This window comes from Myotis daubentonii, chromosome 2 (assembly GCF_963259705.1).
Source record: "Myotis daubentonii chromosome 2, mMyoDau2.1, whole genome shotgun sequence".
Taxonomy (NCBI): Eukaryota; Metazoa; Chordata; class Mammalia; order Chiroptera; family Vespertilionidae; genus Myotis; species Myotis daubentonii.
Window position 1 is genome coordinate 85722000 of NC_081841.1, and position 24818 is coordinate 85746817.

Here is a 24818-nt window from a genome sequence, read left to right on the forward strand (position 1 = left end):
ATACTTTAAAACAATCAAAATAAAACAAATAAAAGAAAAGAACAACAACATGATATGTCAAGATGACGAACTGGAATTTAACTTAATAAATAAAAGGGAATCATTTAAAATGTTAAGGAGGAAGTTTTAAACAATTCCGGATGCAATGTAGAGAATTAAGGGGTAAACAGAAAAATCAGAAATTAGTCAGGAAGATACTATAAAGTCCAGATGAGTGATGATGCTGGTTTAGACTAGGGTAATAGCAGTAAAAAAGGAGAAAAGAGGACATACATGAATTAATTACATTTGGGAAATAAAAATGATAGCAAAAACAGTGACTAGAGAACAACTGTAAGGTATCTGCCTTTAACTAACTGAGCTCCTAATATGGCATCTACATATTGAAACAGGAATGACTATGAGAAAAATAGACATCAGGAGTTCATTTTGGATATACTAAATGTGAGACCCCCTTGAAATATTAGTTGTAAAGTGGTAATTTCACACAGTAGAAGACAGCTTTGAAGTCAGGCTGGAGACATAAAAGTAGAAGTTGGCTCATAGTCTATTTTAAGCTCATTTATTCTTTCTTTTAACAGATAAAATGCCTACTATATGCCAGGTATTTTACACACTAGACATCAATGGTAAACAAATCCCATCCTAGAATTTGCATTTCAGTGAAGCAGTTGGACAATAAGCTAACATATAACACTACTAGAGGCCCGATGCACGAAATTCGTGCAAGGGGCTCGCCCTCGCAGCCCCAGCTTTGTCCAGAAGGACGTCTGGAAGGTCATTTGCCTGTCCAGTCTAATTAGGATATTATACTTTAGTTATTATAGATGTCAGGTCAAAAGATTTATGAAGAACATTAAAGTAGAATAATGAGATTTTTTAAAAAAGGGGATGTTATGATAAAAAGAAAAGCAAGATAAAAGAATAAACTTGCCTTTGGGTAACATGCACAATTAAAACCCTATTCTAGATACTGTAAATACATAGGAGAAAAACAAACAAGGGCTTAGGGTATTTTAAATTCTACCCTTTTTTAAAAAAAAATATATTTCATCGACTTCCCACAGAGAGGAAGGGAGAGAGATAGATAGTCAGAAACATCGATGAGAGAGAAACATCGATCAGCTGCCTCCTGCACACCTCCCACTGGGGATATGCCCGCAACCAAGGTACATGTCCTTGACCGGAATCGAACCTGGGACCCTTCAGTCCGCAGGCCAACGCTCCATCCACTGAGCCAAACCGGCTTTGGCTAAATTCTACCCTTTTATTTCCATACTCTTTCAAAGTAAAACTCTGGTCTTGCTCCAGAGCCCATTTTCACCCCTCCCTGGTATTGCAACTTCACTTATTACCATTCCAATCTCTAATCTGGTCATTAATCATTCTCTCCTTATTGGCTCTAAAGTTTCTTTCCCTCTCCCTTCAAACTTCACTGGTCTCACTAAAAAAAAAATTGATAAAACAAATCCTCCTCTTGATTCTAATTCAATACATATTTATTTCTCTTCTATTATCAGACTTCCAATTCTTCTATTGCGTAATTCAGTTTTTGTACTTTCTAATCACCTACCCTTTTGTTTAAAATTTGGAAATTCAATTTTAATTACCTTTACTTTCATGTATCTTTACCCTTAAAAGGCAAAGGTGATTTCCTAGTCACCATATATGATGATCTTTGCACCATGGCTCTATACTATTAATTACCGTCTGAGGTCAACATTTACTAGCTCTAACTCTGTGCCAAATACGAAATACTAAATACACACATGAATTAAGCAGAGATTCTGATATTAAGAGGCTACTATTCCAAGAGGGAGGCAGGCATAGAAATACATATAATATGAGTGATAAACAGCAGAACTAGGTACAAGATATAGAACTAATATAGACAGGGGGAAGGAATTTGTTCTATGAAGAATACTTCAGAGAAAAGGAGTCTGAAAAAAGTTTTGAAACATGAATAGAAATACACTGAGCAGATGAACTGGGAGAGGGGAAGGGGTTTCTAGATAAAGGTAAGAGCATATACAAAAGAATATATGTAAGAAAAACACCGTGTTACAAAAAACTGGTAGTTCAGTTTCTAAAGCATACATAATGAAATTCCTTAGAGCAGTGGTTTTCAACCTTCTGGCCCTTTAAATACAATTCATGTTGCGACCCAACCATAAAATTATTTTCGTTGCTACTTCATAACTGTAATGTTGCTACTGTTATGAATCGTAATGTAAATATCTGATATGCAGGATGGTCTTAGGCGACCCCTGTGAAAGGGTCGTTCAACCGCTAAAGGGGTCACGACCCACAGGTTGAGAACCGCTGCCTTAGAGTGTTATAAGAGATGAAGAGAATTAAATGAAGGCTAATCACAAAAGGAGGTTGACTTTTATTCTTTATGTGAGTGGCAGCTTTTGAAAGGTTTTAAGCAAGGGAGTGACATAGATTCATGTTGAGAATTATCATTCTAGTGACAGAAGGAAGGATGTAACACTGGAGACAGGGATATGAGTAATGACTACCACAATAAAGATAATAAAGAAAAAAAGACATCACCAATAAGGATAAATATATGTTCAGAATTATAACTGAGATATGAGGAAAGGGATATAATACAAATAAAATTTTATTTTAAATTTTGAGAAAGGTTCAGTGGATTTGCACATTGAAGGTTCCCAGGTTCGATTCCAGTCAAGGGCACATGCCAAGTTGTGGGCTCAATCCCTAATAGAGGGCATGCAGGAGGCAGCTGATCAATGATTTCATCATTAATGTTTCTCTCCCTCCCTAAAATCAATGAAAATATATTTTTAAAAAAACAGATAAAATAAAGTTAAAATTTCTCATTGATATGTTATCTACAGAAGACTGCTTACCTAATTTTCTAATGACAAAGAGGACAGAGGACATGAAAAAAAAAAAAAAAGCCGTGGCCAGTTGCTCAATGGTTAGAGTATGGGCCTATGCATCAAGGGGATCTTGGTTGGATTCCTGGTCAAGGGCACATACCTGGGTTGCAGGTTTGATCCCTGGCCTTGTAGGCACATGTGGGAGGCACCCAATCGATGTGTCTCTCACATCAATGTTTCTCTCTCTCTCTCTCTCAAAATTAATGAAAAAAACATCCAAGTGAAGGTTAATAAAAATAAATGAATTACTTTTACATCTAAATAATCACAATTTTCATAAAAAGTAACATAATTATCTCTCCTTGGCAAAAAAACAAAATTAAACTAACATTATTTCTAGTTAGTATTAATAAATCATGTTAATTTTGTAGGAGTCATTGAAAGCTATTGACTGGGTTCCCCTAAGCAAGTAAAGGCTTTTGAGCCAATAGAATTCTCTGGCATTCCACCCCATTAGAGGATCATAAAACAGAATAAATAGTAAGCCAAAAGACATATAATCGTATCCTATATAATAAAACCCTCATAGGCAAAGTGACCGAATGGTGGAACAACTGGTCGCTATGACACGCACTGACCACCAGGGGGCAGGGGCTCAACGTAGGAGCTGCCTCCTGGTAGTCAGTGCACTCCCACAGGGGGAGCACTGTCTAGGCAAAAGCTGGGCTCATGACTGATGAGCACAGCGGCGGTGGTGGGAGCCTCTCCCGCCTCTGCTGCAGGCAGGCAGTAAGGAGCAAGGGGTCCTGGACTGCGAGAGGATGCAGGCTGGGCTGAGGGAATCCCCTCTCCCCCGCAGTGCACAAAATTTCATGCAATGGGCCTCTAGTTTCTGATAAGGTAGATGAACAAATCAGAAGCTTAATTTGCCTACCATAAACGGTATAGAGGTTAAGTGGCTAGAAGAGTTAAGTGGCCACACAAAGGCTCTGTGCCATATTCACTAACAGATTTAAACTTATGCTACTTCATCCTGCTCTTCTGTATCTCTACCATAAGAAAGAATGGGAATTTGCCAAGCTCATCCATGGCTGGGGAAGAGCCATTAATATCTCACCCACTCTCAGTTACAACCACCACAAGGAATAGAAAAGCCAGGGGCCATGAGGAATAATTTGTTCCAGGAACAAAGGTAAGAAAAAGGGATGGGTACTTAATGCTGCTTCTTCTTTTGATTATAATATTCTATCTGTTCCATGTTCCTATTTCTTTCTTAATTTCCTGATGGAAAGAGGTTTGATTCAGCAATATCATGCAAGTTGGCCACGGAGGATGACCTGGATGACCAGAAGGCATTCTGCACTTACAGATACATATGACCAAAGAAAAACGGCTGATACCACAGGGTTCTCAGATCACACAAACTTACCTCTAGGTGTTCCAAGTTGTTTGTTCTTTGAACAAGCACATTATCTTTTTGCAAGATGTCCCTGTACTTAGCAGTCAATTCATTGTATTGTTTATTGGCCAATTCTAGTTCAGACAGAGAAACACTATTATCCATAACTTTTTGGAGAGCAGCAATCTTGTAAATGGCCATTTCCTATGTAAATAAGGATATAATCAGTTAAATTACTGTACTGTTTCTTCTGGTGAGGCACTAGCCACTTTTGAGAAAGATAAGATAATACAATCAAAAACAAAAGAGGCTTTGAGAATAATTTGAAAAATAAGATTTCTCAAAAAAGAAAAAGAATAGATTTCTCATATAAGAAAAATATTGCAATAATAATTAATTTTTTTCATATAACAAATCATCTTATTTGGAATTTTTAATCATAATAAAAATAAAGTGAATCCTTTTATAACTCTTATCATAATAAAATAAAATTCAGTTAATTTGAGCAAAATAAAAGCAGCAGGAAAATACATAATTTAGACTATCTTTCGCTGGCTTCTCTAAATTTCATAAAATTAAAAAAATAACTTCTCTTTTGATAACTGGATGGCAAAATTAGCATTGCCACAAATAACCTTTACAGCTTAGCTATTTCCGGTTATCATAGTTACAAAGACTAACTGTAATAAAATATTTTTTTGTTCACAGAAAGGAAACATTAATTAAGAGAAAAGAGTTATCTTTATCATATCTATCTATAATAAATAATATTAAAATTTTTAAGTTACTTGGCTCATGTTCTACTCATTACATAGCTAAAAAAGTCACTATTCAAATACATAGTTTAACACCAAAAAAAAAAATATCTAAACTTTCAGCTTTCTTCAAAGTAAGTTGATAAAGAAGTAGGGCAAAGAACAACCAATTTTATGAAGTGAAAAAGATAAAGAATTTATAGTTATAATTCATTCTGAAGTAGAGTAGTAAGGAAATCAAATATTTGTAACGGTGCTTCAGATCTTATTTTGACAACCTTTCTTTTCCATGTAAATAATACAATACCCTTGAGATTTGTTTTCACTTTTTCTTTGTGGAGGGTGAGGGAAGTTATGCTTCTGATCCCTTTTAAAGTCCCTTTTTTGTTTTGTTTTATTTTGTTTTTTTTAATTGTTGAAAAAAAAAATCCAGGTTGAACAATCAGGTTGAAGAGGAATAAAATTCTAGTTCTTTTTTCCCTTCTATCTTATACACCAGCTGTATTTGTAATACCTCAAGAAAAGTATATTCTACAAAATCTAATGCGCAAATAAAAACAAGAATATTTAAGTGCTAATATTTTCTTATAATATGCCCAAGTAAAAATAGCTTTTATTTTCAACAGGTTTTTTGTTGCATCATGATTCAGCTTTAAGATTACTTTGAAAATAGGGTTCTTAGCATAGTAATTTCACCCATTACTATATTTAAAAGGGGATGATAAGGAACTCAAATTCATTTTATTTATTTATTTATTTTAAATATATTTTATTGATTTTTTACAGAGAGGAAGGGAGAGGGATAGAGAGTTAGAAACACCAATGGGAGAGAAACATCGATCAGCTGCCTCTTGCACACCTCCCACTGGGGATGTGCCCGCAACCAAGGTACATGCCCTTGACCGGAATCGAACTTGGGACCCTTCAGTCCGCAGGCCGACGCTCTAGCCACTGAGCCAAACCGGTTAGGGCTCAAATTCATTTTAATTTTACTTTGAATTCTTCTGTTTATATGATGCTATGTAAATTTAGACATGTCAACTGAGCATACACATGCTTAAAATAAGCTATATTGCCCTAGCTGGTTTGGCTCAGTGGATAGAACATCGGCCTGTGGACTGAAGGGTCCCAGGTTCGATTTCAGTGAAGGGCACACACCCAGGTTGTGGGCTCGATCCCCAATGGGGGACATGCAGGAGGCAGCCGATCAATGATTCTCTCTCATCACTGATGTTTCTATCTCTCTCTCCCTTTCTCTTCCTCTCTGAAATCAATAAAAATATATTTTTTAAAGAAGCTATATAATAAGATCAGATTTAAAACAAGGTGCAGAGGAGTACATATAAGCAGGTAACATTTTGTGTCTTTGTTAACATTAGCAAACTGAAACATTAGAAGGATAATCAGTTACATATAGGGGGTAAAAGGTACAGGGTAAGAAGATTTCTCTGACTTTTTTTGAATATGCAAATACATCTATATTCAAATTCAACTAAAAAAAAAAGGAAAAAAGCAATCCCTGAAATTAAAAACAAATGAGCTTCAATATATATTAAACTAGAGGCCCAATGCACAAAATTCTGTACCCTCTCCAGCTTAGGTCTGCTCCCCACTGGCAAGTGGACATCCCCCAAGGGCTCCCAGGCTGCCAGAGGGATGTCTGACTGCCGGCTTAGGCCCGATCCCCCGGGGAGCGGGCCTAAGCCAGCAGTTGGACATCCCCCGAGGGGTCCCAGACTGTGAGAGGGCACAGGCCGGGCTGAGGGAACCGCCCCCCCACCCCCGGGTGCTCAAATTTTTGTGCACCAGGCCTCTAGTCACTTATAAAGCAAAAAACATTACTTATAAAGTATTTTTGTCAAAAATATTTAACCTGCATATAACCAAGGCTTTCAGGGTAACTTTAGCAAATGCAATGGATAGAGAAACAAGTAGAATTATGCAAAAACAGAAAATAATTATTATCATACTAGAGGCCTGGTGCATGAAAAGTCATGCACTGGAAGGGGGGGGGGAGGTCCCTCAGCCCGGCCTGCCCCCTCTCACAGTCTGGGAGCCCTCAGGGGCGGGAAGAGACCTGGGGATCAGGGGAAGGTGATGCCCCATCACACCTCTGCTGCTGCCCCTGCCGGCAGTGCAAGTCTCGGCCGGCCCTGGTTACCTGTGCCTCAGGCCAGCCCTGGGTGGCTGGGGGGCTGAGGGGACTGGGGGACTTTGGAGGCAGGCAGCGGAGCAGCCAGGCCCGCCTGGGGGTAGGCCTAGCCTTGGTGCGCGCCTGCCACCCCAGCAGGGCTGAGGGGACTGGGCGCCACCATCTTTGAGGGCATGGCAGTCAATGAGCATATTCCCTCCTTATTGGCTGTGGGCGCCGCCCTCTTTGAGGGTGGGACAGTCAATTAGCATATTTACTCCTTATTGGCTGTGGGCGCCACCATCTTTGCAATGGTGTGAGGTTCAATAGCATGTTCTCTCTTTATTAGATAGAATAAATCATCAACATTTTTCAGAGAGAAAAAAACTATGGGATTCTATATTAAAAAGACATGTAACATTAAAAAAAAAATGCAAGGTCCTTAACTGAATCCTAGGACAACTAAGTAAATACAAATATTGTCTGGACATTAGATGATATAAGAAATTCTTATCAATTTTAATAGGTGTAATAAAGTTATAGTGGTTATGTCAAAAAAGTTTTGATTTTAGAGATGCGTGCTAAAATACTTAGGAGAGCAATGTCTGTAATTTAAATACTCCTACAAAAAATAGAAGCAATTATGGCACAGTGGTAATAAATGTTAGCTATTAATCCAGATATTAGGTGTTCATTATACTATCCTTTCTTCTTCATGTTTGAAAATTTTCAAAGATAAATATTCAGATATACCTTAAATCGTTGTAAACGTCCAATTTTTTCACCAACTTCAGCTTCCATTGATATCAATTCATTCTTCTGTTTGTCATTTTCTTTTCTAAGTTGGTGCTCCATTTCTATTAAAGTAGTATATTGTCTTATGAGTGACTTTTCATTGACTTGCAAGACAGTGATTTTTCTACTATAATCGGAAAGTGTTCTTTTCATTTCATCTGAATCCATCTGAAGAGTACTGAGCAAGTTCTGCACAAAGACACGTTTACATTACTTGTTAATTTTAGCTATCTTAGTTTACACACTATCATATATATTTCCTCATGTGAAAGAATCATTGATCTGCTGCCTTCTGGACACCACCTACAGAGGATCGAGCCCGCATGTGCACTGACCTGGAATTGAAATGTGACCTCCGGGTTCATGGGTAGACGCTCAACCACTGAGCAACTCAGGCCAGGCTGCAATATCATACCATTGACTTCAAAAATGTTTTACTTACATTATATTCTTTTACTTTTATAGCATCTTGTTGAATTTGACTATCAAGTTTTTTCTTTTCTTCTTTCATTGTTTCAGATTCTGTTTTCCAGGTCTCCTTTTCACTAAAAAAATAAAAATAAAAGTGACAATATGCTAAACCTAATAAAATGTTTACCGCAGGAAGAAAAAATGTCTCATAAAACAAGAGTCCCTAGTCTCAGTGGTTGAGCGTCGCCTATAAACCATGTCACAGTTCGATTCCATCAGGGCACGCGCGTGGGTTGCAGGCTCGATCCCTAGTAGGGGACGTCCAGGAGGCATCCAATCAATGATTCACTCTCATAATTAGTGTTTCTATTTTTCTCTCCCTTCCTCTCTCTGAAATCAATTAAAACGTATTTTTAAAGAGTCACTGTAGCTACTCAGTACCTAATAAGATAAGAGTATCAAAATTCTCTTCAAAAAAAGATTTAGCCTGAAAGTGACATTTTTATGTAGTAAATGAAAGGTAAAAAAAATTATTTTATCAATAATTTTCATTATACCATGAATCATCACCCTACAAGTGTACCAATATAACAATTGCTGCTGAATCTTAGAAACATTTTATTAAAAATAGAAAATCATTAGGAAAATAGACAATCCCTCAAACTAATTCTGGAAATCAAGTCTCAATATTCTGACCCTACTCTTAAACTTGAGTGTTAAATATTTGCAAAATATTTAGAATATAAATCAAATTAGAAATCATAGGACGTAAAAGAAGACAGTATGGAGTTTCCTCAAAAAATTAAAAATGAAACTCCCATTTGACCCAGTAATCTCATATCTAGGACTATATCCCAAGAAACCAGAAACACCAATCAGAAAGAATATATGCACTCCTATGTTCATAGCAGCACATTTTACAATAGCTAAGATTTAGAAACAACCTAAGTGCCCATCAGCAGATGAGTAAATTAAGAAACTTTTGGTATATCTACACAATGGAATAGTATGCCACTATAGAAAAGAAGGAACTTTTACCATTTGCAACAGCATGGATGGAATTGGAGAGCATTATGCTAAGCAAAATGAGCCAGTCAGATAAAGATAAATATCACATAATCTCACTCATATATGGGATATAATGATCAACATAAACTGATGAACAAAAATAGAGCCAGAGACAAATGGCGGGGGGGGGGGGGGGAGGGGGGGGAGGTTAGAGATCAACCAAAGGACTTGTATGCATGCATATTTGCATAACCAATGGACACAGACACTGGGGTAGTTGGGGCTTACCCTCGGGGGTGGGAGTGGCTGGGGAGTCAATCGGGAAAAAGGAGACATATGTACAATGTTAAACAATAGAAAAAAAGATGTGTCACAGACATAAAGAATAAAAATGGCAACAAATAGGTACCTATCAATAATAACCTTAAATGTAAATGACTTAAATGCTCCAATCAAAAAACATAGAGTAGCCCTAGCCAGTTTGGCTCAGTGGACAGAGTGCTGGCCTGCAGATTGAAGGCGCCCTGGTTCAATTACAGTTAAGGGCAATATCCAGGTTGTGGGCTCAATCCCAGGAGGGGGCGTGCAGAAGGCACCTGATCAATGATTCTCTCTCATCATTGATGTTTCTATCTCTCTCTCCCTTTCTCTTCCTCTCTGAAATCAATAAAATTATTTTTAAAAAGACATAGGGTAGCTGAATGGATAAGAAAACATGACCCATTTATATGCTGTCTATATAGACCAACTTTGGAACAAAAGACTCACACAGGATGAAAGTGAAAAAATAGAAAAAAAATTGTCCATGCAAATGGAAATGAAAAAAGCAGGGGTAACAATATTCAGATCTGACAAAATAGACTTCAAAAAATGCCATAGTAAGAGACAATGAAGGCTACTTCATAATACTAAAGAGATGGATCCAAAAAGATGACATAACCCTGATAAACATATATGCACCCAATACAGGAGCACCCAAATATATAAAAAAAAGTTCTGGAGGATTTTAGGTGAGAGATTGACAAGAATACAATTATAGTAAGGGACTTTAATAAACCACTAGATCATTGGATATATCTTCTAGACAAAAAACCAACAAGGAAACAGTGACCCTAAACAACATACTAGATTAAATGAATTCAATTGGCATTTACAGAACATTTTCACCCAAAGTTAGAAAGCATACATTCTTCTCAAGTGCACATGGGGCATTCTCAAAGACAGACCACATGTTAGGACCATACTAAGTCTCTACAAGTTCAAGAAGATTGAATCATATCAAGCATCTTCTCAGATCACAATGGCCTACACTAAAAATCACCTGCAATAAAAGCATCCAAAAAAAGTCAAACACACGGAGGTTAAATGGTATGTTATTAAAGAATGAATGGGTTACCAATGAGATCAAAGAAGAAATAAAAAACTTCCTGGAAACAAATGAAAATGAACACCCAACAATCCAAAATCTATGGGCCACAGCAAAAGCAGTACAGATAGCAAAGTTCATAGCACTACAGGCCTATCTCAAGAAATAAGAAAAATTTCCAATAAACAATCTAATCCCACAACTTAAAGAATTAGAAAAAGAACAACAAGAAAAGCCCAGAGTAAGTAGAAGGAAGAAAATAATAAAGATCAGAAGGGAAATAAATGACAAAGACTAAAAAACAATACTAAAGATCAATGAAACCAAGAGCTGGTTCTTTAAAAAATAAACAAGATTGATGAACCTTTAGCCAGAATCATCAAGAAACAATGAGAGAGGACCCAAATAAATAGAATCAGAAATGAAAGAGGTGATGTAACAACTGACACCACAGAAATACAAAGGATTGTAAGAAAATACTAAACATCTGTTTGCCAATAAGTTAGAAACTTGGACAAAATGAAAAGATTCCTCGAAAACTATAATCTTCCAAAGTTTAATCAAGCATCAGGAAATTTGAATAGAGTGATAACAACCATGAAATTGAAGCAATAATGAGGAAAAAAAAAAAAAAAACTCCCAGCAAACAAAAGCCCTGGTACAGATAGCTTCAACAGGAAGTTCTACCAAATAATTAAAGAAGAAATAATACATATGCTCCTCAAACTAGTCCAAAAATCCGAGAGGAAGGAATACTTTCAAGCACTTTCCATGAGGCAAGCATTATCCTAAATCTAAAACTAAAGACACTACAAAGAAAAAGAATTACAGGCCAATATCCCTGATGAACATAGACACTAAAATCCTCAAAAAAATATTACCAAATCAGATTCAGCAATATATTAAAAAGATCATACACCATGATCAAGTGGAATTTATTTCAGGGATGTAAGGCTGGTACAATATTCTCAAATGAATAAATGTGATACATTACATAAACAAATTAAAAGACAAAAATCACATCATCACATCAATAGACCCAGAAAATGCATTTGACAAAATCCAACACCCATTCAATATAATGAAAGCCTAATATGCAAACTGTCCCCTCAACTGGGAGTTTGCTCGCTATGACATGTGCTGACCACCAGGGAGCGGCATGGAACATGGCGGGCATCGGCAATGTGGAGCTGTGGAGCTGGCAGCAGGTGGCAGTGGATACTCTGCTGGCCCCAATGGGCCCCAATGAGACCAGGACCATGGTGGGATGGTGGAGCAGGTGACCGAGCGCCCTGCCAATAGCCCTGCAGACAGCGACCAGTGGTGGTGGCGAGGGGGGGGGGGTAGGGCCCAAGTGCTGCCCAGGACCCAAAGGTCAGCTGGGACCTGCCCTTCCACACCACACGCTCCCACTTCAATTGCCAGCCAGGCCTAGGGACCACACCAGTGCATGAATTTTGTGAACTGGGCCTCTAGTTGTTGATAAAAACTCTCAGCAAAGTAAGAATAGAGGGATCATACCTCAACATAATAAAGGTCATATATGACAAACCTACAGCCAACGTCATACTCAATGGACAAAAACTAAAACCATTTCCCCTAAGAACAGGAACAAGACAGAGATGTCCACTTTTACCACTTTTATTTGACATCGTACCGAAAGTCCTACACACACTAATCAGAAAAGAAAAGAAAAAAAAGAAAAGACATCCAAACTAGAAAGGTGGTGTAAAACTGTCATTATTCATAGATGACATGATATTATACATAGAAAACCTTAGAAACTCCATCAAAAATTACTAGATTTAATAAATGAATTCGGTAATGTAGCAGATACAAATTTAACATCCAGAAATCGATGGCATTTTTATACACCAATAATGAACTTTCAGAAACAGAAACTAAAAAAAATCCCATTTACCATTGTAAAAAAAAAAATTAAGATACTTAGTAATAAACTTAACTAGGAGGTAAAACACCTCTAGTAAGAAAACTATAGATTGTTTAAAAAAAATGGAAGAAGACATAAACAAGTGGAAGAATATACTGTGTTCAGAGACTGGTAGAATTAGTATCATTAAAATGTCCATACTTCCCAAAGCAATCTATAGATCCAATGAAATTCCTATCAAAATACCAATGACATATTTCACAGATCTAGAACAAATACTCCAAATATTTATATGGAAACAAAAAATAGCCACAGCAATCTTGAGAAAGAGGAACAACGTTGAAGGGATCACAATACCAGATATCACATTATACTAAAAAGCCACTGTAATCAAAACAGCCTGGAACTGGAGTAAGAAAAGGCATATAGATCAATGGAACAGAACAGAGATCCCAGAAATTGACCCAAGCCATTATGCTCAGTTAATATTTGACAAAGGAGGCAAGAGCATAAAATGGAGTAAAGACAGTCTCTTTCAATAAATGGTGTTGGAAAAACTGGACAGATACCTGCAAAAAAAATTAAACTAGACCACCAACTTACACCATACACAATAATAAATTCAAATTGGATAAAATACTTAAATGTAAATCATGAAACCATAAAAATTCTAGAAGAAAATATAAGCAGCAAAATAACAAACATCTCAAATAGCAGAATTTTCACTGATACAATGAGTAGGGCAAAAGAAACAAAGGAAAAAATAAACAAATGGGACTACATCAAACTAAAAAGCTTCTGCACAGCAAAAGAAACAAGCATCAAAATAAAAACGGAAACCACTGTATGGGAGAACATATTTTCCAATGATGTATCTGATAAGGGGTTAATTTCCAAAATTTATAAAGCACTCATACAACTCAAAAAAGGAAGATAAACAACCCAATTAAAAAATAAGCAGAGGACCTGAGAATAAACACTTCTCTAAAGAGGACATATAAATGGCAAAGAGACATATGAAAAATGTCCAACGTCACTAATTAGTAGAGAGATGCACATTAAAATGACAATGAGGTACCATCTTACACCTGCCATAACGACTATCATCAACACATTAACACAAGTGCTGGCGAGGATGTGGAAAAAAAGGAACCCTAGTACACTGCTAGTGGGAATGCAAACTGGTACAACCACTATTGAAAACAGTATGGAGTTTCCTCAAAAAATTAAAAATGGAACTGCCATTTGACCCAATAATTCCACGTCTAGGAATCTATCCTTAAGAAGCCAGAAACACCAATCAGAAAGAATGCATGCACCCCTATGTTCATAGCAGTATTATTTACAACTAGAGGCCCACTGCACGAAATTCATGCAGGCAGGGGGGTGGTCCCTCAGCTCAACCCGCACCCTCTCCAATCTGGGAGCCCTCAGGGGATGTCCTACTGATGGCTTAGGCCCGCTCCCCATGGTTCTCTGCTCTCTGCAGGGCTTGCCTGCTCCACACCACAGTGATAGGCAAGCAGGCCCTGCTGGGTGCTGCCTGCATGCCATGCTTGCCTGCGCGCACGTCGCCATGGCAACAGCCAAGCAGGCCCTGCTGAATGCTGCCTCTGGGCCATGCTTGCCTGCTCACGGGTCACTGCGGCTACAGCCAAGCAGGCCCTACTGTCTGTCAAGCTGCACGGCCAGACCCGCCTCGGGGCAGGTCGGCTGCGCCACCCACCCTGGAGTTGCCAGTCTGGCCCTGCCTGGCTCCCCGGGCCCTGCCTGGCTCCCCGGGCCCTGCAGCAGCCGCAGCCACTGCGGGTCCAACCCCGCCTCTCTCTCCAGCCCTTGAAGCAGCCTCAGCGGCTGCTGACCAGACCCTCCTCCAGTGCAGGCCCCTGCCACCCCACCCCCGATGCTGCGTGCACAGCCTTCTCCTGTTAGATAGATAGATAGCTCTGGAAACAGCCCAAGTGCCCATCAGTAGATGAAAGGATAAAAATGCTGTGGTACATTTACACCATGGAACAATATGCATCTGTAAAAAAGAAGGCTCTCTTTCCCTTTGAGACAGCATGGAAGAACCTGGAAAGTATTATGCTAAGCAAAATAAGCCAGCCAGAGAAAAACAAGTACCATGTGATCTCACTTATATGTGGAATCTTCTGAACAAAATAGACCCAGAGACATTAACGCCTGCAACAGACTGACCAATTTCAGAGGGAAGGGGGTGAGGGTTGGGAAGAGATTAACCAAAGAACTTATATGCATATATGCATAGCTCATGGACAGATAATAGTACAGGGAAGGCCTGGGGAGGGGGTGGGTGTAGGGTGGAGGCAGTTAATGGGTGGAGAAAAGGGGACATCTGCAATACTTTCAACAATAAAGATAAATTTTAAAAAATAAAAAAGATGTGTTAGACACTGTTGCATAACCAAGAGATATTCCAAAGTCACCTGCAATCAGCTTGGCATAAACTAATTATGCTGTCATTCTGTCTGACACTGACATGTTTAAGACTTAGCTCATTAGCCCAATTCTGGCTAATGAGATCTAAATCACAGTCTGCAAGAGTCTCTGGAAAAAAAATTTTATCAAAAAATAAAAAGTTGTGTGGAAAAAATGCCCCTCTTCTTCAATGGGCGAAACAGTTCTATCTTCCTTGTACTCCTGTATCTATTTTATAACGTCAGTAGGAGAGAATATGACCTATCTATAATTAGCTATGGGTTTCTTATTAGACCAGATAATAATCACCCTTAGAGTTTAAATCACCTTTCATCAAGTATTCTAATTACTACTAAAATTTTTTTTTCTATTGATATAAATGGGTTTGCAGAGATAAGAAGAAACACATTAGTCCCCTATGAAAATATGAATGATGATGGTGATGATAAAAAATGATGCCAACAGCTGACACAAAATGTTCATATGTGCCATGACATTTACAAAAATCTCATATCTGACCATTTTCATATAACTCACCTGTTTCAGAACACTCCATGAAAAAGGTATTATTATCACAGAATTTTACAGATACTAAACTGACACAGATAAAGTGGAGTGCGAGAGGCAGGAGGGAAGGGTAAACAAAATATGTAAATTTCTTATATTCTGTTCATTATTAACATGAATATGCTGCAATTACATTTATAAAATGTTGCCAACACTTATACCTTAGATATTCTTTATATAATAAGCTTTGTTGATGACGAATTACTGCAAATTTTCTGTTATACTCTTCAAGAGAATCTTCTAAATCCTTTAACTTATTTTCTTTATATTCTAGTTCCTAAAAATGGGTTTAGAAATAAGAATGTGAAAAACATCAGAATACATTTTAAATCTGAAGATAGAAATTTATATTCTGGCAAGAGTACAGAGAACTATATAAAGGAGAAAAATCACCTTAAGTAACACAGATCATTTCTATGATTATTTTGAATATCTTTGTTTAAGGCATATGGAATGAGATAATATATGTAAAAGAGAAGTACTATAAAACAGGTAAAATTAATTTTATCATATATGATAGTTACAGTAACCACACAAATTATCAGATGCAGTAGTTGTATACTTACCTTTAGTCACTCAGTCCCACATACCCTTTCATGAACATCCTATATAATAAAAGGCTAATATGCAAATTGTCCCCTTGGGAGTTTGACTGCTCGCTATGACATGGGCTGACCACCAGTGGACAGCGCAGAATAAAGGTCCCAGCCAACAGCCAGAGGGGCCCGATTGGCCCAGATCGCTGGCCAGGCCTAGAAACCCTTCCCGTGCACAATTTCATGCACCGGGCCTCTAGTATTCTATATAACAAAACCCTAATATGCAAATCAACTGAACGGCGGAACGACCAGATGCTATGACACACATTGACCATCAGGAGGCAGACACTCAACACAGGATCTGTCCCCTGGTAGTCAGTGCTCTCCCACGGGAGAGTGCCGCTCAGCCAGAAGCCAGGTGAGCGGGCGTAAACTGGCAGGTGGACATCCCCCTAGGGGTCCCAGACTGCGAGAGGGCACAGGCTGGGAAGGACCCCCCAACCCCTTAGTGCACAAATGTTGTGCACTGGGCCTCCTCTAGTGTGTGTGTGTGTGTGTGTGTGTGTGTGTATATATATATATATATATATATGTATGTACATATATGTTTCTCCACTTGAATTATCCTAACTAATTCTTTTCAAAGATGAAGAAACTGAGACTGAGAAGATTAAGTAACTTACTCAACATTAAAACTCATCATCAGTACCTTTAGCAACCATTTCCTAAGCATTAATGCTGAGTTTGGTGCCAGGTACCTTAAATATATGTACATGCAACACTGTAGGTCATGTCTGTCTGACTCCAAAGGCCTTGCTACTTCCCTCACTCTATGCTGTTTTAGGATTTAAGTCCAATTACCTGTTTTACCACTCTGAAAAGGTTTTCAGATTCCCAATCAGAGGTCTCTCTCTATGCTACCACAGTGCTTCTCATGTTTTTTTATATAAACACTAGAGGCTCAGTGAACGAAATTCATGCACAGGTAGGAACCCTAGGCCTGGCCAGTGATCATGGCCGATCGGGGCCTTCCTTCTCCGGCTGCTGGCTGCTGGCCGGGGCCTACATTAAAAGTAATGTATAATACTAAATATACAGTGATGTTCAAAGTAGTTGAGGTTGTTGCTCCCTAAGGTAACATATAAATTCCAATATCCAGAAAAAGATTCATTAATGTAACTTCCAAATATAAAAATAAGAATTTGATAATCTTAACTCAAGTATATTCAGAAATGGATTATCTAGGAAAGGAAAACAGAAGTGCTTATAATAAAAAAATATATTTTCACTTATTTTGAACTCATTTTTGTAATTATACTGTAATGTATGTAATGTTATGGGTCATCACACTTCAAATGAAATAATGAAAAGCATCCTTCGTGAGGCCATTCATAATGACCACAATATAGATGGCAAAACTGAGAAACAGAGGGCAAGCAGTCCACAATCTAATTTGCTGATGGATTAACTAACACTTTACAGAGTAAATGAAAAAAAATAAATAAAAGAGAATTTATTTTTCTTCTTCTTGCAGTTAAAAAAAAAAAGGAGTAATTTTAACCATAATACTAAAAAGCAGTGTCAGACTTTATTCACTTCAATTGCTTTTCTAACCAGCAATAAACAAAAGTGCCCATGTTAGCCCTGGCCAGATGGCTCTTTTGGTTGGAGCATTATCCCATATATCAAAAGATTGTGGGTTCGTTTTCCAGTCAGGGCACATATCTATGTTGAGTGTTTGATCCCAGGTTGGGGTGTATACAGGAGGCAACCAATTGATGTCTCTCTCTGTGTCTCTCTGTCTCTCTGTCTCTCTCTCTTCCTTCCTCTCTTTTAAAAAACATATCCTTAGGTGAGGATAAAAATAAAATAAAATAAATACATAAATAAAAGTGCTCACTTCATTTATACATTACTAGGTTAGAGCAGCTGTATATTATTCCAACTGTCAATCATATATTTTATATAAATAATATCCAGTGAACAAGGTGTGTCAGTATGCTTCTCATGCAGATAAATGGAATAAATTAATTTTATCCATAACATTCCATCTAACATCAAAATCCATTAAAATATATCTCTATTAATATGTTAAGAACTCAAAAAATATGTGAAGACTAAATTGAAAAACATACTATCAATTGTTATTCAGATATAAAAATTTCAGTACCTGTAAAATATGTATTAAATATTCATTCAGAGAATTAATAATATTGGCACTAGATGGTGCTATTCCATCAGGTAAGTCTACTCCTTTAAAAACAACATTTGATCCTTCTGATTTCCGTAAAAGACTGGTTTCTTTTTCAAGATGATCAATCTGGAAACCAAGAGTTCAGGAATGAGAATCACATCTCTTATACCAAAAGGAAGACAAATTTAAAAGCAGTAACTGAATATTTTTTTAAAGTAGATATATGAATACCTTGTTATATTATAAGACACTTATTTTTCCACTTAATTTTATAAGAAAAACCCAAACAGGTGTTTTCTTAATGATGAAATAATTAATTCAAGGGGCATTTTCTAATAAAGTAGTCATTTTTTTAAAAATTAAAAGTTTCATATTAGACCTATGTTCAGTGCTTAACATTATCTTTTATTTGATAAAATTCTCACCTTTAAATTTGCTTTTGCCAACTGCTGAGAATAATTTATAGCCTCCTTCCGAGCTTCCCTGAGCTCCTGTCTTAATTCTTCATTTCTCCCAGTAAATTGGTCAACTTGGGTTTTCAAATGGAGATTGGCATCAAAGATTCCTTCTGCATTCTTTGATTCCATTGCCTAATAGATTTAGATTATATTTCAGAAATGTGAAAAAAAAATTAAAATCATAGTTTAAAAATATACTTTTAAATAAAATTCACATTTAAGCATTTTACTATTCCCACTGCCATGTATAACAAAATAAGCCAAATCTATTTCTTATTAATGAATTTAAGTTTATAAAACTATTTTAACTTACAACGGTATTACCAAGTTTAGTAACTACTTTATTATAAAAATTAGCAAACATCTAGCTAACTTTAGGAGATTGGTAGCCTAGTAAATCAACTGAATAGGAACAGGATGACAAGGGTTCATATCTTAACCAATCTCTTACTAGCTTGGCAAGTGACTTAAATTCTTTATACTTTAGTTTCCTTATCTCTAAAGAAGAGTAAATAATATTAGCTCTGTCAACTTCACAATATTGGCAGTCATAATGAGATATACATGAAAATACTTTGAAACTATGGAGCACCTGAATTTAAAGCATGAGCAAAGAAATGAAAGTTACTACATCCAATTAAGTGAATTATCCATTGCTTTCTCTCCACAGTTGAAGTACACATGGTAACAAAGGCAAAGTATGATAACATAGTATTATCCAAGAGTGCTAGGTAAGCAAAAGTAATATGTCAAAATATTAGAATATCAAAGCGCCTTCACTGTCCTAATTCTCCAACTATCATAAATCTAAACATACACACACACACACACACACACATGCACGCACACACACACACACAAACATTATGACTTTAAAAGAACTATATGGAAGAAACCTGTTAAATGCAAAGTAAAGCTTCAAAAGTGAAGGCTGAAAACAAAGTGGTAGGATGAGTAAAACCAAATGTAATCTTATACTCAGGAAGGTGAACTAGTGTTGAACTCTGGGCAGCAGATTTATAAAAGGAAGCCTTTACACTAAGAGCTCAGAGAAGGACATGTAAAGTAACAAGATATACTAATTCAAAGGGATACCAGGAAGACAGAAATAGGCAGAAGGGGATTTCTGACAGACAACAAAGTAAGTCTAGTTAGTTCTGTTGCTAAGAAATAGCACCATGCCGTCTACATGGTCTTTTGGTAAAATAATACTAAATTAGATAGTGACTCAGGGCACTGAAAAAAAACAAAACAAAAGCCTGTCACAATAGAAAATGAACTGAAGTGCATAAACCAGAATTATCTGATCTCAAGATTCTGAAGATTTCTTACAAGGAGGTATTATTAGGTTATTTGTGAGTTTTAGACAGGGATATATTTCAGAAAAAAAGAATGACAACTCAGAATAAATGCAGATAAAAACCTAGGGAAGCAGTGGCTGTAGGAAGGCCAGGGACTATGAATTGAGATAGAAGTAAAAATTTGCTAGTCTATTCATTTACTAAATAGTTTCCCTTGGAGAATAAAGTTTGATCTGAGATATAATACTAGTAGTGGGCAGCATAATAGACAAAAGATAGAATCATTTTAGACATTCAAAATAGCAGAGGCAAAAGAAAAGTCAGAATGAGTAACACATAGAAGGAATCAAATTGTCCTCATAACTTATGTCAAATGGTTTTCTTGCCTCAGGTAGTTTTCATCATCTATCTCTCTCTGCTAATAATATAATGTCATTAAAAAAAGTATTCAACTATTGACTGGTCATTATTAAAAAAACAATTCAATGAATAATGAGATGTTTTTAATATTTAAATCAACCACAAATTTGGGAAACAACATAAATGTGGTCAGATTACATAAACAACATAGTAAAAATCTAAATATAAAATGCATATTTTATTAAAGTTTATCTAATATCATTAATACTGTGAAACTTTTTAAGTCCTTATATGGTAAATATAAATAGAATATTACTTGATGGCTAAAATATTTCCTGTAGCAATGCTTAATTCTTTATATATTTAAAATATTCTTACTACAATCTATTACACTTCAAGTTTTGTGGCATAAGATCCTAACAGACCTACCCTCCCACATTTAACAAGTAAATACAAAAACGATTACTTAAAGGTTCTAGAAAATAAACAAAAGCAAACAGATTTTGGAGAGGACTTGTTACTTTAAAAATGGCAATAGCCAGGAGTGATTTGCCATTTTTAAAGCTTTCCTCTGAGGGCAGCCTGCAGTTACTTTCTGGCCTAGAAAACCAGAGGTCAGAGCCAGCCTAAAGCCACACGAAAGAAAAAAGCTAGCAAAAGGGATTTTCAAATTCTGTGTAAAAACTATGCCAGGTCTAAGGTTGACTGTTGAGGCAAAAGAATGGAGTTGACAGAGGCAAGTATCAGTGAACCTAAAGAAAAAGCAATAGCAACTACACAACTGGGAGAAGAAAAAAATAGCAAATTAGGAAAAAAATGAACCAGCTTCAGGGACCTCTGGACATCAAAAGGTCTAAAATGTTTCACTGGGGCTCTGGATGGTGTGGCTCAGTTGGTGGGAATGTCGTCCCAGACACCAAAAAGTGACGGGTTCTATTTCTAGTCAGGGCATATACCCAAGCTGAGGTGAGGGTTCGATCCCTGGTCCAGGCACATTCAGGAGGTAGCCAATCGATGTTTCTTTGTTTCTTTCTCCTTTCCTCTCTAAAATAATTTTTTTTTAAATTAAAGAACATACTCTCTCTTATGTAAAATATAAAGTGTTTCACTGGAATTCCAGAGAGAATCATACAGAAAAAAGTAATTAAAGAAATTAGTGGTAGAAAACTTCCTAATTGTGGTGAATAACATTAAGAAAACAGATTCAAGAAGAACACCGAACAAGATACATATACATATATACAAATGTGTGTGCATACACACAGGCACATTATAGTCAAACTGGTAAAAAACAAATATAAAGAGAAAGTTTTGAAAGCAGCCTGAGAAAAAAAATACACATTACATACAGGCAACAATGACTCAGCTGACAGCAAATGTTATCAGAAACTGTCTAGACTAGTAGACAGTGAACAATATCATTAAAGTTGATGAAACAACAAAATGAAACCATTAATATAAAAACATAACTTACATTAACTAGTCTTTCAAGACTCGGAATTATTAGAGATGTTTCTCCTCCATTAACATCAGGATCTTTCTGCATTTCCTTAATAGCTTGCAATATTTCTCTCATACCTCCTTCAAGTTGTTTATTTTCTTCAACTAATTCTTTTACTATAATGACATATGTTTCTCATTGAATGAATAAATTTTACACCATTTGCACTATTCTATATCGATGACAAGTAGTTCACGTATAGGAAAATAACTAATTTGTAAAATGCAAATAAATATACAAAAAAAGTTCAACTATAAATCCAATGTGTGAATAGTTGAGCTAAATGATATACATATTGAAATTATATACATATACATATCTCATAGCTCAAAGAAATAAATCATAAGCATATTTGCCTTCACTTTATTAAATTTTTTAAAAATTTGTTTACTTTCATTAAAGAATAAAACAGAAAAATTAGTTATTTATAATCACAAAAATATTCAGACTAAGAACATTCTCAGACTATGAATATAGCAGAGCAAACCAAATGGATGAAAGAGAGAAACTAACGTCTATACCAGGGATGGGCAAACTTTTTGACTCGAGGGCCACAATGGGTTCTTAAACTGGACTGGAGGGCCGGAACAAAACCATGGATGGAGTGTTTGTGTGAACTAATATAAATTCAAAGTAAACATCATTACATAAAAGGGTACGGTCTTCTTTTTTTTTTTAGTTTTATTCATTTCAAACGGGCCGGATTCCGGCCCACGGGCCGTAGTTTGCCCACGGCTGGTCTATACCTTATAGAGGTAATTAAGACTAAAACAGATTAGAAAACAGAATGTATTAAAGTCCTTTCAGATCCATGATTTTCAGTATAAGATAAATAGGTAAAGAAAAATAAGAGATAATAGTAACTTACATTTACTCTGAAATTTGGCTATTATTGTTTTACTTCTTTCTAAATCTCTTTCTTTTTCAATTAGTTCTCTTGAAAGAAATTCACACTGAACAAAACATAAATAAAATTATTTTTTTTTACAAAATATCACAATAGTTTAGTTCTGAACTTTTAACAAAGTTTGGTTGAGGTTTAACACACCAAATACAAGTTATAGAGACATAATAGCAGTCATAATAGTAAAATCTAAATGATAAAACAGATGGTGATCCTCTTCCCATCTTCTCCCTTCCCTGCCCTCCCCACCCATACCCATGGCAAAAAGCAAACAGATATAATGAAGGTTTTTGTCTTTAGTACCACAATCAACTGTTTTAATATTCACACTACCTGTTTTGCCTGGCTTCTATGACGTTCAAGCTCTATTTCTGCATTTCTACTCTGTGCTTCCTTGATCAATAAATCCTGTGCTATGACTTCATTCTAAAGAAATATTTAATAAATTAGGCAAGTTGATAAGTTCATATCAAATGTACTGTATTTTTAGATTTTAAAAAAATAGAACGTGCATAAATTAATGCTAATGTTCCAACATTAAAAAAATCTTATTGTAATTACTACTTATAGAACTTTGTTAGAAAAGAAATTTAAAAAAAAAAGAGTTAATAAAAAAGCAATCCAGGAATGCAATTTGGAGGAAAGCTCACCTCAGATCTAAGAAATATTAGTTCTCTCCATAGCTGTTCTGTAACATTTTCAACTGGATCTACCTGAGATAATTCTGATTGTGCAGTAATACGCACAGGATCTGGAAGATTAACTTCAAGTTTACTTTTCAAAATCTCTGCCTGTAAGGGTACTTCACTTTTTCTTTTATCTTCTTTCAAACTATCAGCACATTTTATTTGGGAATGAACCCACTCATCTTCTGGTGTTGCTACTCGTGAATTATCCATGTCAGCTTTATTATCATGAATTTGTGGACAAAATATTGCAGATTTTTGCCTAAGTGATAACTTCCACATTAAGTCAGAAGCTGTTGATAAGGCTTGTAAAGACAAATTGCTTTCTTGTGTGAAACTTGTCTTCTCAGGTGCTTGATGGCTTTCTGACACTTTCTTCAGAGAGTCATCAGAAGAAGAGTATAAGAAGTTGTTTATTTCTTCATGACTCTCTCTACTAAAGGCACTGACTAACGATTGTAGACATGGTGCTTTAAAAATCTCCCTTATTGTAATAGACTCTGGAGGTGTATTATCATTTACTTGTGTAGATGAAGAATGTCTAGTTAAAGAGACAAAAGGATCCACTTCACTCGCTACACTATGATGAACTTCTGATAACATTCTTGGTAAGGATCCTACAGTCATGTTCTCTTCTGACTCTTTCTGGTAAGATTCTGGAATATTGATTGATGCTCTCCTATGCAGCAGCTCTACTTTATCTGAACTCCTAATCTGTATTCAGAATAAATAATGTCTCATTAATCAACCTTTGAATCAACAGATTATTTAAGAAAACATTTTTTAATTTAACAACTATAAAAAAATAGCAATGTCTAAAATGAGATAATAGAGCAAAAATTAAAGAACTGACAATTTTCTTTATTTTCTCTGTCATAGCAAATACTGTTTACCTTTGAATGTGCTGCATTCATATTATCAAGGCTCATGAAATCAAATTTTCTTTCTCCCATTCTATTTTCTTGAGAAAAGTTTTCTGTTAGGTTCATGTCCTCAACTATTAAGCCTACATATAAAAAAGATAACAAATTAGACATAGAAGTAACTCTCCTATTATTTTAATACTTTCACTCTTTAAAACTAGAATCAAGTTTTAACTCAAAAATGATAGAATAATTATTTCTAAAATCCCTGATAAACATGTAGCCTATACAACCTTCTCATTTAATTCACTTTTAACAAGATATTAGTATGAGAAACTAATATATACTGTATCCTCTCTATCATTCCTATCCGTTCTATATATAGTTAAAAACACATATAA

At 36.1% G+C, this 24818-nt stretch overlaps 1 protein-coding gene across 8 annotated transcripts in view; it reads right to left on the bottom strand.

Moving 5' to 3' along the window:
* Positions 1 to 24818, bottom strand: part of CEP290 (centrosomal protein 290) — a 121235-nt gene that overhangs the window by 61460 nt on the left and 34957 nt on the right. For 6 of the 8 annotated variants that reach the window (XM_059683735.1, XM_059683732.1, XM_059683733.1 and 3 more), the window contains 10 exons: positions 24448 to 24560; positions 23202 to 23294; positions 22833 to 22917; positions 21938 to 22080; positions 18770 to 18934; positions 18321 to 18470; positions 15773 to 15888; positions 8372 to 8474; positions 7888 to 8118; positions 4279 to 4452 (listed from right to left, as the gene is read on the bottom strand). In XM_059683735.1, coding sequence (XP_059539718.1) covers positions 4279 to 4452; positions 7888 to 8118; positions 8372 to 8474; positions 15773 to 15888; positions 18321 to 18470; positions 18770 to 18934; positions 21938 to 22080; positions 22833 to 22917; positions 23202 to 23294; positions 24448 to 24560 — 1373 coding nt within the window. The remainder of the gene's footprint in view (positions 1 to 4278; positions 4453 to 7887; positions 8119 to 8371; positions 8475 to 15772; positions 15889 to 18320; positions 18471 to 18769; positions 18935 to 21937; positions 22081 to 22832; positions 22918 to 23201; positions 23295 to 24447; positions 24561 to 24818) is intronic. The other 2 variants (XM_059683739.1, XM_059683734.1) reach the window with 1 other exon arrangement.